The 17219-nt window shown below is 38.1% G+C and overlaps 1 protein-coding gene across 7 annotated transcripts in view; it reads right to left on the bottom strand.

Moving 5' to 3' along the window:
- The window catches only part of MKX (mohawk homeobox), a 57399-nt gene that overhangs the window by 30241 nt on the left and 9939 nt on the right, over nt 1-17219 (bottom strand). For all 7 annotated transcript variants that reach the window (XR_005593151.1, XM_039521341.1, XM_039521340.1 and 4 more), the window contains exons 4-5: nt 11857-12010; nt 10264-10599 (exon numbers count right to left, since the gene is read on the bottom strand). Coding sequence is in view for 6 of the 7 variants with exons in the window: in XM_039521341.1 (XP_039377275.1) it covers nt 10264-10599; nt 11857-12010 (490 nt within the window). In the remaining variant the exon portion in view is untranslated. The remainder of the gene's footprint in view (nt 1-10263; nt 10600-11856; nt 12011-17219) is intronic.

Below are 17219 nucleotides of genomic sequence, written 5' to 3'. Positions count from 1 at the left end.
ATTAGTGTCAACTCTCTCCTGTAAAAGTCCATTTGTACACGTATGTAAGAGCAGAAGTCTGGTCTCAATAACCTACTTCCATCATTATGTTTCAGATGTTCCCATTATGGACAAGTGACCTCAAAATTTCTGTTAAACACATAAAGCAGTTTTTAAAATTATGGCGTGGCTTTCAAAAGCCACAAACCTACAAAGGGCAATAGGATTTGCTATATCATATAAGGGTATTGGTCCATCTACTCTGGCAGTGTCCAATACATGACATTTCAGACCAAAATGGAAAAAAATATAGTGACTAAAACTGATTTTGCAGTGCTGTACTGAAGAGATTTTTTAACTATAATTAATTTCTGCCCTACCGTTCAAACTTTAATTTTTAAAAATCAGTTTAAAAAATTGGCTATATGAAACTATCAACTATTAATTTCTCATGAATTTGTATATCTAATCAATAAAGAAATTTCACCATTTTCACCAGTGAACACAAGTTTTCACCATGAGAAGGGATCAAATAAGATCTTGGGGCAACAAACTAAGGCGGTTCACACATTTGTCAACCGAGTTAAAATATTTTCACAGCAAAATGACAGTTTTTCTTTTTCTCTGAAAGAAGCATGTGTATGTGAGAGAGAGACAGAGACAAAGAACCCAGAAGAATTAAAGAAAAAACATTTTGGTTTTCCTCAAACCATTGAAAAAACAGTTTTTCTCCAATTTCACAAAGGAAATAAAATGTATTCACACATCTCTACTCCTGGTAAGATGCCTTGAGTTTTATTGTTCCATCAACACATCAGGGATTTACAAGTATAACTCAGACTGGTATTATTGGGATGTACCTGCTTAAATCCACTCTACCCAGATAGGAGAATAAACTCCCATCTATGCCAAGTTTCAGTCCAGACTGAATTTTAACAGCTGGGTTATAAAGTCTTGGATTAAAAAGGATTTTAATGGAAACACCAGTACAACCTTAAATATAGCAGCATCAACAGCACCTCTCTAATATTGTAGAAGGACACAGGCCAATCCAATAGACCGTGGTACAAGTAGAATTTACCAGTATGTCACCAGGAGTTGTTTTATTTCTATCAAACAGTGGAAACACAGAACACACAGAATGGAACACACAGAAACACCATCCCAGGTATGAAGTTTCAATTCAGACTTTTTTCCAGAATGAAATGAATTTTTATAGGCTACCCGTTCCTTTAAGTTTACTGGAAGGAATGCTAAAAATACATCCCTCTTTCACTCCACTCCTGCTAACACGCCCATCCTGGAATGGATGTTCAAATGACAGTTCCCCGTATCGTGCATGTTCATTTGGGTGCATTTGCACACCTGCATATACATTTTGGTGCATTAACGTATGTGCACACAAGAAGAGTGGAATTTTTAGGTGTAAAATTCACCAAGCAAAAAGATGTTTTGCCCATGACAATTTTATTACCTGTACATGCAGATGTTAGTATATGAGTGGAAGCTTCCATGAGTGATGAGCCACTGAAAATCCAGTATGCAAAACAGGAACATTTCAATGTCAGGCACAACAAGAAAGTTGCCAGCTCAAGCTCAGCAAAGCAGCAGTTTAGTCTGCCTCCAGCTACAGCTTTGTACTAGAAAGCAGAATCTCTCTTGTCAATGACAGAGTGAAGCATGTGATTTCAAAGCCAGTCCCCAAGGAGCGGAGTCACATGTTTTTATCTGTGAAATTTGTTTTGTTCTTCCCGTCACATTTCACTTGAATTTTCTTTGTCTCATGTCATATTTTTCACTTTCTTTGGCCCAACTCCTCCCTCCTGCACAAATACCTAGTAAAAGGGCTTTGCATTAGGGCTTCCCAGGAGTCAGAGAAAACAGATTCTCCTCTCCTCCCCCTCCCAGATGGTAAAGCGTCAGTGGAATGGCTCTGCGGCCACTGCACATGCCTGCCCCAAACCTCCCCCATAAATACACAGTGGATCTGCAAAGGTGCCATGTCCCAGCTTTATCCCCAGCCCCTTCCATGGATCCAATGGGGAGATTGCTCCAGATCTCTGCTCTGTGCAGCTTCTGCACCATTCCTCCCCAAGCAGCAGAACAATGGCAGGTTACTTATGCTCAGAGCTTCTGTTGACTTTCTGTGGGCCCAAGAATTTTTCCCTTTGTCTGCTATATTAGGAGTCCCTGCTTTTATTGTTCTGCACATGCAGGAAGACAGACAGGATTCATGAGATGTAGTTTAATTAGGCTGCAACTTTGTTAATTTAACTCATCTGGGGATAGCCAGCAATAACTCATATGGTACAGGTCATCATTCCGTTCTTAATCATTTCCACCTGTTTGGGGAGGACTGCTGTCAGTCCTCCCCCTTCCCAACCTGGCCCCAACCCATTGCTGGGACCCCTTTGCCCTCATCCTGTATGAGTGCTAAGAGGCTGAGGAAAGCAGGTTGTCTCCCTGCTGTACCAGACATTAGGAGCCGTACCTCCTTTCCCCAGCTTCTTTAGGCGATGCCTTCCCCTCAATCTGCTTCCAATTCCAGTTTATCGGGGAACCAGATGCCCAATAGAATGAGTATGTGCACTGGACACATGCCAAGTTGTGACAACTTGAACCGAACTCCTGACCCTACCCCATCACATCCATGAGCTGCTTTGACATGGACAGAAAACACCACCCCACCCCAGCCAATCTGCCAGTAGGGGAAAAATTCCTTCCCAGGTAGTCCAATGCCTAACAGCAGACCAAAACACCTGAGCCTACTCTGAGCCCAGGGTGCTGCTGCTCCAGCATAAAAGAGGGCTCTGTGTGGAGGGAATGAAATATAAGTATTCTCCCTCCCCCAGGTGTGCATGGTCCAGTATCCCACCTGAGCCCCTTCCAGTCAGCTCCTGGCTCAGGTGATGCTCCTCCTTCCCTCCCTTATTAACCCAAGGGGGGGAGAGGGGCTCTTAAAGATGCCACAACTCCTTTTCTTCCCACTGGCCAGACAAAGCCCCCACATTCAAGATTGCAAGGAGTGCATTTTGGTGTGCAACCTACCCCACCCTGTAAAGGCTATGAGCAGGCCTTACTTAAGCAAGTAATTTCACTCTCTTCAGCAGGAATCGTTGACATGAGTTTGCAGGACTGGATATAAGGCCTTCTCCACATGAGAAAATTGTACTGACTTAACTAAATCTGTTTCAGAATTAATTTATTTAATTGGTGCAATCACCTGTGTGGACCTTCTCACTCTGGTTTTTATCAGTTTAGCTTCTGAAGTGGATTTTCAAAGGCACAAAGGGGAGTTAAGCACCAAACTCCATACACTTTCAATGGGAATTAGACACGTATCTTTCCTTTGTGCCTTTGAAACCTCCCTTTAAATTGATAATTTATTGACTTAAGCTTAACCAATAGCCTAAATTGCAACAAGAGTGCCCACATACAGGTGTTAAACTCATTTAACTAAATCAGTTTCTAAAGCACATTCGTTAAATCCGTACAATTTTCTCATATTGACAAAACCTCAGTTTCCTTGTCAGTTTCTACACGCTCATTGAATATTTCTTATTTAAATGTTAATTGTCTTACTAATTTCCTTATTATAGTAATTATTGGTCATGCTCCCCATTGCTGAAGCTGCAAAACAATTTATGACCAATCTAGCCATCTGTTTTCACACACTCATAACTTCCTGAAACAGTCATATTTCGGGCTAGCCTCTTTTTAAAGGCAATTCCCATTCTTTTCTTTCTTTCTCTTTCTTTTCTGCAAAATCTCTTCAGTCATTTTGGGCAATGGGAGAATGGGAAAAAAGATATTTTTTCCCCTTAGGACACACATTAACCATGTTTTCAATAAGCCTAGATGGATGAAGTCTGAAACGTGGCAGGGGCATAGTCCTCACTGAGGACTGGAGCATTTGCTAAATTTGAAGGAGGATATAAACATAAAAAGGTTCAAGCAACTGCCAATCACTTTTGGGCATAATCTCTTGGCATTGTCTACCATTTCAGAGGCACTTGCCAATAGTGCTGTCCCATGATGACAGGACTGGATATTTTTCCCACCTGGCCAGACACGGGTCCTGGGCAGGCACAGGGACTGTTGCTTTCAACCTAATGGTAAGAACATTTGTATGAGGGAAGCTGTAATGGTCTCATTTACACACACTGTTGTAACATTGATGGCAGGAGAAAGCTGTGGCCACACAATCATTGCTTAACCCATGATTTTTAGATCTCTCGGGATTTTTTGTCACATTTTAATATTTTCAAATTCAAAGTTTTAATTTAAAAATATATCTTTCTCTGCTATAATGAAAAAGCCAGCACAAATCATGAAAAACAATGTGCTGCTACCCTGCAACAAAACTGTCTGCAACCAAATAACTGGCTTGATCCTGCTTTTATTAAAGTGCATGGGAATTTTGCCTTGCCATCAACAGAAGCAAGAAGAGAAACTGACTAGAAACAACTGTGAAATTGACTTAATTGATTTTCATTGTCAAAACTGAAAGAAATTCAAAAAGTGTGCAAACAGCTAAAGTACTAAAAAGACAACTTGAGTTTTAAAATTCTCAGTCTGTTTACAACATAAACAAAGTGGCCATTTTAGCACAGGTAATTTCTTGTTTCTCTTTTCTCTAAAAACAACATTAAAAAAAATAAATGCAATCTCTTCCCAAAGAAAATCTATATTAATGCAATATTGCCCAATATGATAATGCAAAAGGTAAAGTTCCATCAGCAAAGTTATTTTAACTGTGTAACCCTCAAATTTCAGTTCTATCATTTTGTGCATTAAATACTATATTTGATATTCCACTTCCCAATTTTGGTTCTTGACTACACTGGGGTCTGTAGCTAGGACCTCCTGCAGTTGGTTTTAAATGACCATTTCTTTTAAAGTATCCCCAAGGATTCCTGTTCAAACTTGCAGAAATCATTAATACTAGAATTTTTTGCTGGCCCCTCAAGACAGGTTACACTGTATTCAGGTTATGCTTTAGATTTTATAGCCCATTTTAAAAGTAAATGTTCATTTCTGAAAATATTAAATTGAGAGGAAAAGTTGACAAGGACAACACAGAATCACAGACCCATTTTGTAAGGTATACACACACTCAGAGGCATAAATGACATCCATGATCATGGGCCGGATCTTATAGTATGCTAAATGCCTCCCACAAGATTGTAGTGCTAAGCACCTTCAGCTCCCAGTGCAAATCAGTGGGAGTTGAGGGTGCTTACAAAGTGCACAGGATCAGGCTGTGTCAATACAACCTTCCCAGGAATCAGAAGAAGGAAAAGAGAAAAGTGAGAGGGGGGAAAAAAGGAGAGAAAAAAGCAACAGTAATGAAAATACGAGAAACCAAACATGCTCCTGAGTACAAACATCTAAAAATAAAGATCAAACATCTTCAAAATCAACCAGTCTCTGAAGTTTTTTTTAAGCTACCTTCCTTTCCAGGTCTGCAAGTCTTAATTTCCTCATTATTTTTATTTGTTCTGGCTCTCCTACAGTGCTAGGTAACACATAAAGTAAAATTAATGAAAATCCATCTGTCTCAAGAAGTTTGCAAACTCTCCATCCTGGCATTTGATCCTTTTTATTTTCAGTTTTAAATTTTGCTTTCTTTATCAGCCCTAGCTCACAAAATAGTGACATTCCAGGAAGTTGGGTGTTTTTTTAAATTTTCTTTAACTGTAATAGTGCAGAAGATTCTGTATCAATAGGTGACCAATAGATAGAGCATTTGAAGAACATATTAAGATAATTACAATGTTAAAATTTTAATAAACCATTGGGCAAAGATTAACTTAGATTTTTGACACACATCCAGATCTCACTAATATTGTTAGATCTTTTTGTTATATTATTGTACAATGCTTAACACAATGGAAACCTGGCCTCTAGGTACCTCCACAATATAAATGATAATAAATAAGAATAGATAAATGAGGTTCTCAGTTCTTCATATATTCAGTGAGTGCATCAGAACAATATATAGTGGAACCTATCCAAAGGGACCAGCAAAAATTGGTTACCTAATATAAATATTTTTTTTAACTAAAGATTAAACAAAATCATACTGGAAAACTTGAGACTGAACAATTCCATATACAGTAGATCTGCACTAAGACCTACTCTGGACAGATAACTTTCTGTCTTAATTGACCACACATATAACAGCAGATGATATTATGTATCCGTTAAGTAGAAGCTCTTACATAAGGAATATGTAGGAATGTAAATATTTTTTCCTTTTTTCACTATTCTATCTTTTCACGAGCTGGCAATGGTACATATCATTTCAGTCTGTTCTCCTATTTAACAATGTCAATGATATGTGAGAATGGAGTGAAATGGCTGAGGGAAGTACAAACCAAATACAGAATATGTAAAAGATTTAAGCTATGCAGCTTTCTGTTTTCTTTTGAAGACTATAGTGGGTATTAAAATGCTAACATTTGGTTCTCATGACCTCACAATAATTATGTAGAGGTATAACACAAAGACATTCTCTTAACAATAGGTTACACTCTCGTCTTGATCTCAAGGTAGGATTCCCCAATGCCATACATGGATCTAAGGTAGCATATGGTCCAGTCTTTATAAGCATATTAATGATTGGAATGGGAAATGGTACAACCCATTTTCCGTATAAATTTTAAACTGCAATTTCTTGTTTTTGTCATTGGATGTTGAACTCATATCCGGTTAATTTGGCGAGAACCATTAAGATACACAGGGCCACATTCTGATCTCCGTTACACCAGAGTATATTAATGGAGTTATCCCAGATATACTGATATAACTGAAATCAGAATGTGACTTGCAACATGGACCAGTTGCAGTTAGTAAACTCTAAATTCATGATTAGCTACAAGAAATTGCTCTTAAGAAAATGCACAACAGTTTGCTTCAAAACATTTTCTTCTGGCATGTCTTCTACCATTATAAATATATAAACGTTGCTAATATTTTTTCAAAACTAAAGTGTGAATCAATTTTCATTCGCAGTTTATTTAAATGCCAAATAAATTGTTGTCATAAACTAAAATGCCAAACAGTTTGAAATTCAATTCTTGTCTCCTAAGAATTATTTATTTTATTAACACAAACGATATGGGTTAATAAATGTATAGTAAGCGTCACTTTTTAAAAAGTCATTCTCTCACTTTCTGCAATCAGAGACTTATGACTGACATCAGAAAATAATAATTGGCTAATCTGTCATCACAAGAATGGATTGTAGCTATTATTGAGAACTTACATACATGTCTGCTACATGATTATTCTGGGATTGGGAACAATGGATGGGGGAAATTATGAAACACTAAAACTTTCTTATTTAACTCAAACTGTCTAGCAATCATTTTGGTAATTTCAAATATTTCTAAAATAGCTCTCATAAATGGACTTGAAATAACTTGAAAACACACACATTATTTTTTTCTTATAACAAGCTCTGTTCTTGCATCTCATAACATCACCAGAACCCCTTTAATGGAATTATAAATGTATAGTTTAAAAACAGCCTACCTGCATCTACTATTTTATGAGTGGCTCTGTACACATGGGAAAGAGATTGCATGACTTAGCACACACCTGGCAATTTTCTTTCCACAAACTTCTGCTTGTCTGTTTTATAAGTGTACGTAGAATAAAGTATATCCTAAAAGTTGTTTAGTTCTCATCAAAGACTGTAGCATTCAAAAAGTTAATAAAGATATTTTAAAAGATCTTACAATGAATTCCATGGTTATTAACCTTATAGGGAAATATCTGCTATTCGTAGATTACAGCCCAGCCTGTTAACACTGCTACAGTTATAGCACGGCTGTTTCAGCCTTTCCATTAAAGACCCTATTTTTCACTCTTGGCTGAAACTTGGCAAGCAAAACTTAGCCCAGTAGCAAATTTATTACATTTAAAAAAATCATTGTGACCATTTTAAAGTTACAATATAAAAGTATAAAAAATCCAAAGTTTACATGTCTAAGCTGCTGTATCTGTTTTTCAATAACTTCTGATTTAAAAACAAAATTTGGCAGGTGATTAGTCTATAATGTGGACCAAATGCTCTTTGGTATGTTGAAAAATAATGTTAAATGATCAAGCAATTTAATTTTTGAATGTGTTCACCATTCCTGTTCTACATAAGATTTGCTATTACCACACACTCTAAACTCATCATCCCCCTAAGATCTGCATGAAAGGGGTGATTGCTGCCTCCTTAGCACTGTATTCTTCCCCTCATATTCAGTGGAGATCTCTTCACAGGGACAGAGATCCTGGGAAATGGGCAAGGGATGAGAGGTAAAGAGCTACAGACAAGTCAAGAGGGACCTATGTCTTTCCCTCCCAATCAGCCCAGCTGGGAATCCACAGCCTAGAGCCGTATGAACTTTCCCACAGAGCCCCTCCAAGCCATAGAAAAATGACCACTGCTGAAAGGGGCAAAAGCTGTGTACCGAGTCCCTGGTAGGGCAGCTTTATCAGGGGAGACCCTAAGCCAGTGGGAAGGCCCTATGCTGGTGGGATCAAAAGTTTGAGGTTCAAAATTCTACTTTTTTCAGGTACGGGGGAGGGGGGGGAGCCACTGCCCTCTTCCCCCTCCCCAAAAAAACTGGAGTAAGCTCCAAAGCAGAGCTTTTCTCCCCCATCTGTGAGGGGCGGCAGAGCCCAGAGATGGTCCAAATCTTGCCCTGAGGTACACCCATTAAAGGGGTGTGAGTCAAGGCAGGTTTGGTGATTCCCTGACAGACAGCCAATTGGGTGACACAAACACATTTTTGTGTTAAGATTAAAAGAATAAATTAAATGCTAAAAAGATTAAACCAAGATACCGAGAGCTAAGCCTAAAACTGCATGAGCTCAGTGTGTGGTGCCTAGGTAGTGAGCAACAACAGGGCCAAGCCACTTGCCAATGTATGCAGCAGTAGGAGGCGATTAACGATTATAAGCCCCAAGAGGTCATATAACCAGCTGCACACTGGGGCTGACTCATCCTGTGTATGGTTGAGCCTGATGTACAAACAAGAAGGAAGGTATCCACATGATCTGCTTGGGGAGCAGGTAACTCACAATGTTCCCCCACTCCATCTGCCCCCCCCCTCCAAGGATGCCTAGGTGTATTTAGATCCTGATGAGGCCAGGGTGGTACTTGTACCCTAGCACTGTAGTAATGTTCATGTGACTCCTAATGGAGAGAGAGAGAGAGAGGATGGCTGAGCACCCTAAACACCTCAGCACTTTCCTTCTGGGCTCCCACAAACTGGGGCACCCGCTTCTGAAAATGTTGGCTACATATATCTTTTTATGCCTACCCTGAGGGGGGAAAGATTAAGGAGTGTCTCAAGAGTTCTTTGCCATCCTCCCCCATCTTCAGCCCCAACAGATGTCCACCTCAGCCTCTGGGGCAACAGCTCTGTAATATCCATTTTAAAAATGTTTCCCTGATATCCACTGTAAAATATGGTATTTATACCAGGGTAGCTTAATTTCGTGGACAATCATCACAGAAGTGTAGGACTGGAAAGGACTTCAATAGGTCATCTAGTCCATTCCCCTGCACTCAGGACAGGATTAAGTAATAACTAGACCATTCCTGACAGTGGTTTGTCTAACCTGTTCTTACACACCACCAGTGATGGAGATTCCGCAACCTCCCTAGGCAATTTCTTCCAGCGCTTAACCATCCTGACAGAAAGTTTTTCCTAAGGTCCAACCTAATCCCCCGCTTGCTGCAGATTAAGCTCATTGCTTCTTGTCCTGTCCTCAGAGTTAAGGAGAATAATTTTTCACCCTGCTTCTTGTAACAACCTTTTATGTACTTGAAAGCTGTTATCATGCCCGCCCCCAATTCAGTCTTGTCTTCTCCAGATTTAAACAAATCCTTTTTTTTTTCAATCTTTCCTCATAGGTCATGTTTTCTAGACCTTTAATCATTTTTGTTGCTCTCCTCTGGACTTTCTCCAATTTGTCCACCTCTTTCCTGAAATGTGGCACCCAGAACCAGACTGAGGCCTTATCAGTGCAGAGTAGAGTGGAAGAATTACTTCTTGTGCCTTGCTTATGGAATGATGTTCTGGGATGTATCAAGGGAGGATGTTCTGGGATGTTCTGATGATGACAATAATAGCTTATAACTATGTGATTGCACATGTATCACTAATGGGAGTTATCCATTCATATGAAGGGCAGAAGGGACACCTATATTCATTTTCAGATGACATTAACAAACAGAGCCAACTGTTTTAAAATGATACAGGAAGAATTCCTTACCTGTCCGGTAGACAAAATTGCCTTCAGTCTCCGATGATGATGGGGACACCAATTCCTCCTCAAATTCATTGGAACTAAATGAACCAGAATGATTCCTTTGTCTCGTTTTTTCCATCATGGCTGCATTAGTAGCCATGACATGTCTCAATGAGTCATTTAGGTAACGATTCAATAAGCTGCTTTTGTATTTGGGAGGTGACACATAATCCTCATTGGCACTTGTCTCTGGTCTCACTCCTGTTTTTATCACCGAATTTTCAGTTTTAATCACAGTGTGGTGAACTGGTTTGTTATATCCCCCTTCATTGATATGGTTTCTTGGAGGATTTTCCCCATCTGAAGAAGAAAGATACATTATGGTTTATATAATATTATAGACCATCCTTATCTGTACATCTTTAAATACATATACATGAACCTAGGCAAATAACATAACTATTTCTCAATTAATTTCACTTTTTTCTGTTCACAAATCGTCCATGAGCAGATCATGATCTTCTCAAATGTTTTAGCTATTCTAAATTATTTTCTAAACAATTTTATAAATAATGCTTGGTATGTAACTTTTATATGAACAATGCATTCCATGCATTTGATATTTGAAATCTGAACAGTCAACTAAATCGCATGGTATCGTTCAATACCCTGATTTGATTAGCTTAATTCTTAACATTGTGTTTGCTAAGAATTATGAATTTGAAATTCATTTCCCATGAACACTCTGAAAGATTTGCTTAAAATTTGCTCTTTAAACAATATTCCTGCAACTAAACTTTTATGGAAAGTGGACACAAAAGAAACACACATGCAGATGAAACAAATTCATTTAAAGGCAAACAAATATTTCCATAAATGTTTTGTGGCATTGGCTCATTTCTAATATGACTACAGTGGACAAATACATATATCATGTTACAAAATTATTGGAAAATTATTGAAACGTATGATTACTATCAACATTCGGGAAACAAAAGTAGAGTGCCATATAAAACTTTTTCACAGCACTGAACTTTCATTTTGCTAAGGAGAGGAAATGTGAAGGAATTTTCCAAGGACTGCTTTTCCTGCTATGATCGCACTACAAACCAAATCCTGCTCACCTTACTATGTGAGAAGTTCAACTGAAGTTAATCAGACAACTTTTGTTAATAAAGTGACCATGATTTGGCCCTACCTGCATATATCACATAAACATAGGAACATTAAGGCCCTTTGATTTCAATTAGACTAACCAGGTCCTTAAAGCTATGCACATTTTAAAGTGTTTTGCTGTACTAGGACCTAAAGGAGTAGGTCTGTTATTTAATACTCAAAGAACTAAGCATTATTTTGTCTAACAACAACATACAGCAAGGACAAACAAATCTAATGTATGGCTAGATTCTCCCCCAAGTTAAACTATGTAATCCTATTAACTATAGTGGAGTTACATGAATATAACTGCAAACAGAATTTGGCATACGGCTCATGAAAAATAAAGCCTATGGCACTGAAAGCTTTTTGTGAAAGATTGGAATCCTTTCTGAACAATCTGATATTTTCTAGTTTCACATAGAAACATGGAACAAAGTTAACATAAAAAGATCAACAAACCTTCAGAACACGAATCATCACTGCTTACACTAAGTCTTTCAGCATTTCCTTGAACGTATTTGTTGTACAACTTTATTCGTAAAGCCCAGCTGAGATCTGGTTGCCGGACTGTATTCTTTAGGCGACGTCTTGCATTGGCAAACCAGTTTGATACCTACATAAAAACAAATGCAATGGTTTTCCTCAAAAAAAAATTACAAATCTAATCTGCTAATTGTTTTACAAGTTTCAGGTATGCTTTGTGAAAATTTAATGACTGAAATGTATTCACATGTATCAAGGCCCAAGTGCGTGTTAAACTCAATTAATGAGAATGGAGAATGTTGTCTGAGACAGGAATGCAGGATCAGGCCTTCAGTTGGCAAATACTCTTTCTGAAGAGTTAGCAAGCACTTGTTGTTAATAATAGTCAGTTTTAATTCAACTCTTCCATAATGTCCCTTTTATATTAACTTCAGCATCTTTGTGAAAAGATCGTATACTGAAATTTTAATAAGTATCTTGAATATACTATTCATTTTTTTTAATTAAAGTAATGTTAGATCATCTACTAGTTGACACTGTAACATCTATTCTTAGACTACAAAGTATGTGCATAATAAAAGAGTAATATATAAACCCGTTTCAATATGTTGACATAAATAACTAAATTCTGCCCTTTGCTGTGCTGGCACATTATGACTGATGACAAGAAGGTAAAGGGAGCAGCGTGTAGGGAACATACCACGTTTAGAGTCACTGTAGAAACCTAGACATTGATCTATAGATAATTATCCAAAACAATATTTTTCAAAGAGTAAGATATGAGAAAATGGACAAAAATTATTTAACACACGTGCTGTGCCTTCTGATATACACTGGCTCCAAGAAGTGAGGCTAAAAAAGAGAGGGTTGCAATATTGTGTAGTACCTTGTGTGTTAATGAAGTGAAAAAGCATGTTACACGTGCTATGGACTCGGACAAGTCACCTATGTTGTGCAAACATTCCAAACATGATCCCATGTGTTTACAGTGACTTTGAATAGTAACGTTTGCAGCATTTGGGCAAACGCTGACTTTGATTCCACTTTCACTTCAATGAGTGTAAAACTGGAGAAACTCGACTGATGTCAGTGTAAGTAAAGAGAGTCAAGCTGCCTACATTCTAGAAATGTGGAAATCTCGATAGAAACTAACCATGTAGAAGGACTTTAGAGTGCAGGTTACTTCTGCCAGGGTTAATTGTATTTTGATTGGCTCTCTTCAGAAAGGATGCAAAGCATCATTACTTGAAAAGCAGAATGTGAGGGATCTCTCGATTGTCTACAAAGCCCTCCTCTATTTTTGTGCTGTGAGAGTCCTAACACAGAGAGCAGTAGAATAGGTGATTCACACTGATTTCAGCACTATAGCAGGGCCTAATACCCTGCAAAGCCAGCTAATGCATGTTCAATCACCTGTAGCCATGTAGTAATTGTGTCAGCAATCATAAGATAAAGGGGTAAGGAATGTTTAGCAGAAATGCAAGAGACCTACAGGCCTAGACCTATAACAGTAGCTTAACCAGTTAGCATAAGTATAAGGTCTTACAGCGTGATCAGAGTAGTTACTCAATAAGTTAGCATAAGAAAGTAAACTAACAATGACCTTAAATCACAAGGTGGCATAAGACTTTGTTTATTGTTTTGTAATAGTCACAAGTGTTTCAAACTGCAGGTAAGTGACCACAAGAAGGCAATTTGTATCAGATTAGAGTATTTTTAGAGGGAACATTATCAGATGTTCAGATGCAGATAACCATAGTAATCCAATTGATGTATATGTTAATAAGCATTGCTTAATTAATATATTCACCTATAGAATAAGGGCACCCCAATATTATGAGGGGGAATAAGTTAAGATATGGTAAAGGAGGGAAGAGCTATGTATACATATGCATGAGGACCATCAAGGGCTATAAAACATCTGGTCTCAGGTACAGCCTTTGGAGTTCTTCATTGGCATGCCAGAGTCAGACTAAAATCTGTCTCAACTTCTAGAAGCTTTCCCCAAGTATATTCCTGTGATGGTGACAGCCACCTTGACAATACTATATTACATCACTTTACTTGTTGGGATTGGTTTACTTATTGGACTAATTATTTTAATAATAAAACTTTTACAGTTACAGAAAGTCTTCCATGACTGGGAATGTTGCTGTCACTGCCATGACCCATGGGGCTTCCAAAGCAGCAATTCTGGTAATACTGAGCCTGATCTTGGGACACGAACCTACCAAATTTCAGAGTGTTCACTGGAGATTCTAAATCAATAAATAGTCAATTATAGATTCATAGATTCTAGGACTGGAAGGGACCTCAAGAGGTCATCGAGTCCAGTCCCCTGCCCTCATGGCAGGACCAAATACTGTCTAGACCATCCCTGATAGACATTTGTCTAACCTACTCTTAAATATTTCCAGAGATAGGCAATTTATTTCCCTAGGCAATTTATTCCAGTGTTTAACCACCCTGACATCTAACCACCCAATAACTCAGTGATTCCCAACACGGTGCCCGTGGGCACCCTGGCGCCTGCCGGGGCATCTATGTGTGCCCGCGTACTGTCCGGTGGACGAGCATCCGCCGAAATGCTGCCAAGAAGCAGCATCATCCAGAGGCACTGCCGCCAAAATGCCACTGATTTTCGGCGGCAACACCTCTGGATGACACTGCTTGTTGGCGGCATTTCAGCGGCGACGCCTACTGATGTTGCCGCTTCTCGGCGGTATTTCAGTGGATGCTCATCTGCTGGCCATGGTCCTCGGTGGCTCGTCGTCTGGCGCCCACCAGACAAAAAGGGTTGGGGACCACTGCAATAACTAATCAACAGATCAGGCAACACATCAGATAGCAGCCTATAATCAGAAAGCCGCTGTGTGGATCACAAAGATGGATTTGGCCTAGTTTTGTAATCCAGCTATTGCGGTAAAGTATATAAACATCATACAAGTAGTTAGCTAATTATTTTGATCACTAATCCATTTAAGGGTGATTATGAGGAAAATAAACACTACCTCCTTAATTACAAGTAAAATTTTGGTTCAGCTTTCTATCTAGAACTTAGTAGAGACTCGTTAAACCTGTCACTTTGATTTTACTTAAATCCTATTTTACATGAAACAGGGCTCCACAGCAAGTACCGTGAGCTCTGGATCAGCACTCTAATGCCACATTCATTGCTTTACAAGCCCTGTCATTTGCTGTTAGGATTTAGGAGACCAAAACTGTAGCTGGAACTGGCAGAGAAGACTAAGTAATCTTTGTTCTGCTCCAAGGCTGCTTGTTTACATTCATCATATTGACACAGCAATCATTATAGTAAACCAGAAGGGATGTACTGGAATCCATCCACCTTCTAATGCAGTTAACAAACTCATTCCAGACTGTTCAGATAAAACTTTGGTCACCTGACTTCCACAGGATTTAGTATAATTCTAGATACATATGTTCAATAATAGAGACTGATTGATTTGGGGTCCAGTTGAATATTTTAACAGTTTGTGCAATGCTTAAGAAAACGGACCATTTTCTCAGCATCCCATGAGAAACATATTGTTGTCAAGCCAGGCCTACACAGATCACCATGGTGCTATCAGAGTGCCACGCACAACAATGGTGTGACTCTTGCATAAAAGCAATTAGATTTAACTAAAGTGATTTACACTATCCATTTATTGAAAACTTGAGAGCAAACACTGTGGATACATTCTTTCCATGCCAACTTTATTAATATGAACTGTATATTCATATTTTAAGCCTTCTGGTATGAGAAGATTAAATAATAATATACAACTGTTAAGAAATAATCTTAACTCAGCATTTACAAAAGAGTCTTTTCCCAAATGTATAGTATTACAGATCCTGCCTCAGAAATACACCCGAGCTACTGACTCCCCCTCAAATGACTATACACACAGATTCTGAATGGAACTACAAGAATGCTCACTAATGCTGAACGAAGGTTAGGCCTATCCACCTAACAGTTCCTAAAATACAGTGGGTGAAATCCTGGCCCTGTTAAAGTCAAAGAGAGTTTTGACACTAACTTTAACTGGGGCAGGAATTCATCGTATATCCGTGTGTTCATTCAAATGTTGCATGTCATGTGTCCCAACAAGTCTGTTATACTATGGTCTGTGTTATACAGGAGGTCAAGCTAGATAATCAGAGTGGTTCCTTCTGACCTTATAATCTATTAATCTGTCTGCACATATCATTACCACTGTTTTTTGGGATTTATTATAAAATTATATTATAAAAGTACCCTAAACTAACAACACTCAAACACCCATTAAGATGGTCATGAATTATATTACTCTGTGTAAATGAAAAATCTTAGCAAACAAAAAAAAAAAGATTTGCTTACAAGGCACAGTGAGAATAAATTTGCATTAGAATTCAACCAATGACTAAGTATTGTTACTATTGTCTCCCTAATTATGCATAATAATAATAATCATAGTCATAGTATTAAAACAAGAGCCTCGTGTATAAACAAGAAAAAACAGGTGGAATTACCATTAATATGTTTCTCAGCCTTGTAGAAATTCCCCAGAATGGTCAAAAGTATTTACATCGGCACCCAAGAAATACTGACCCTTTGGCTTTACGTCTGAAAAAATTATTCTAATTTATTGTGCTTTTCTACCTAAGAAGAGCCAAGGATTCAGAAGAGGGATAATAGCCAAATGATCCCTTTCCCCAAAATAAATTATGTCATAGATATGCTTGTGTAAACGGTAATATTATTAAATCTACAGCAGCACATGACCAGTATATTAATCTTGCTATGGCAAATAACTTCTTATTAAACAATAAAGCCATTCATATTTCCTTTTGGAAAGAATATGCAGTCATTTTTCTTTTTTATTTCACAAGAATATTTAAACCAAAATTTAAAATAAAATAAATCAAATGCTGTGGTAATAGTGCAAATGAAAACATAACATATTCATGGCAAATTAACAGAACAAATTGCTGGATTCCAAACTGGAGTCTAATCGGTGGGGTAAAATGTAAGACGGCTTTTAGAAGTACGTTGCTTTCTAGACTTCTGCCTTCGCAATTTTGGGAGTATAATGTTTTGAACTGCTAGGCCAAATACACCCAGTGCAATCCTATTGACTTTACTGGGGTTGTTTAGGTATATATCAGCACAGAATTTTGCCCAATGTGTTTTTTATTAGTGATTAGAAATAAAGGAACTTCATAATACCTTCCAAACGCTAGCTCTTCATACAAGTCTGCCTTTATTTCCTAAGTTTCTAGGGACCAGGAAATAGAACAAACCTCCTTTTAGTTTCACAGCACCAACAGACAAAGAATTACTAAAATGATGGAAA

This window comes from Mauremys reevesii, linkage group 2 (assembly GCF_016161935.1).
Source record: "Mauremys reevesii isolate NIE-2019 linkage group 2, ASM1616193v1, whole genome shotgun sequence".
NCBI lineage: Eukaryota > Metazoa > Chordata > Testudines > Geoemydidae > Mauremys > Mauremys reevesii.
Note: the sequence above shows the minus strand (reverse complement) of the source record. Positions and strands in the feature narration are given on the sequence as shown.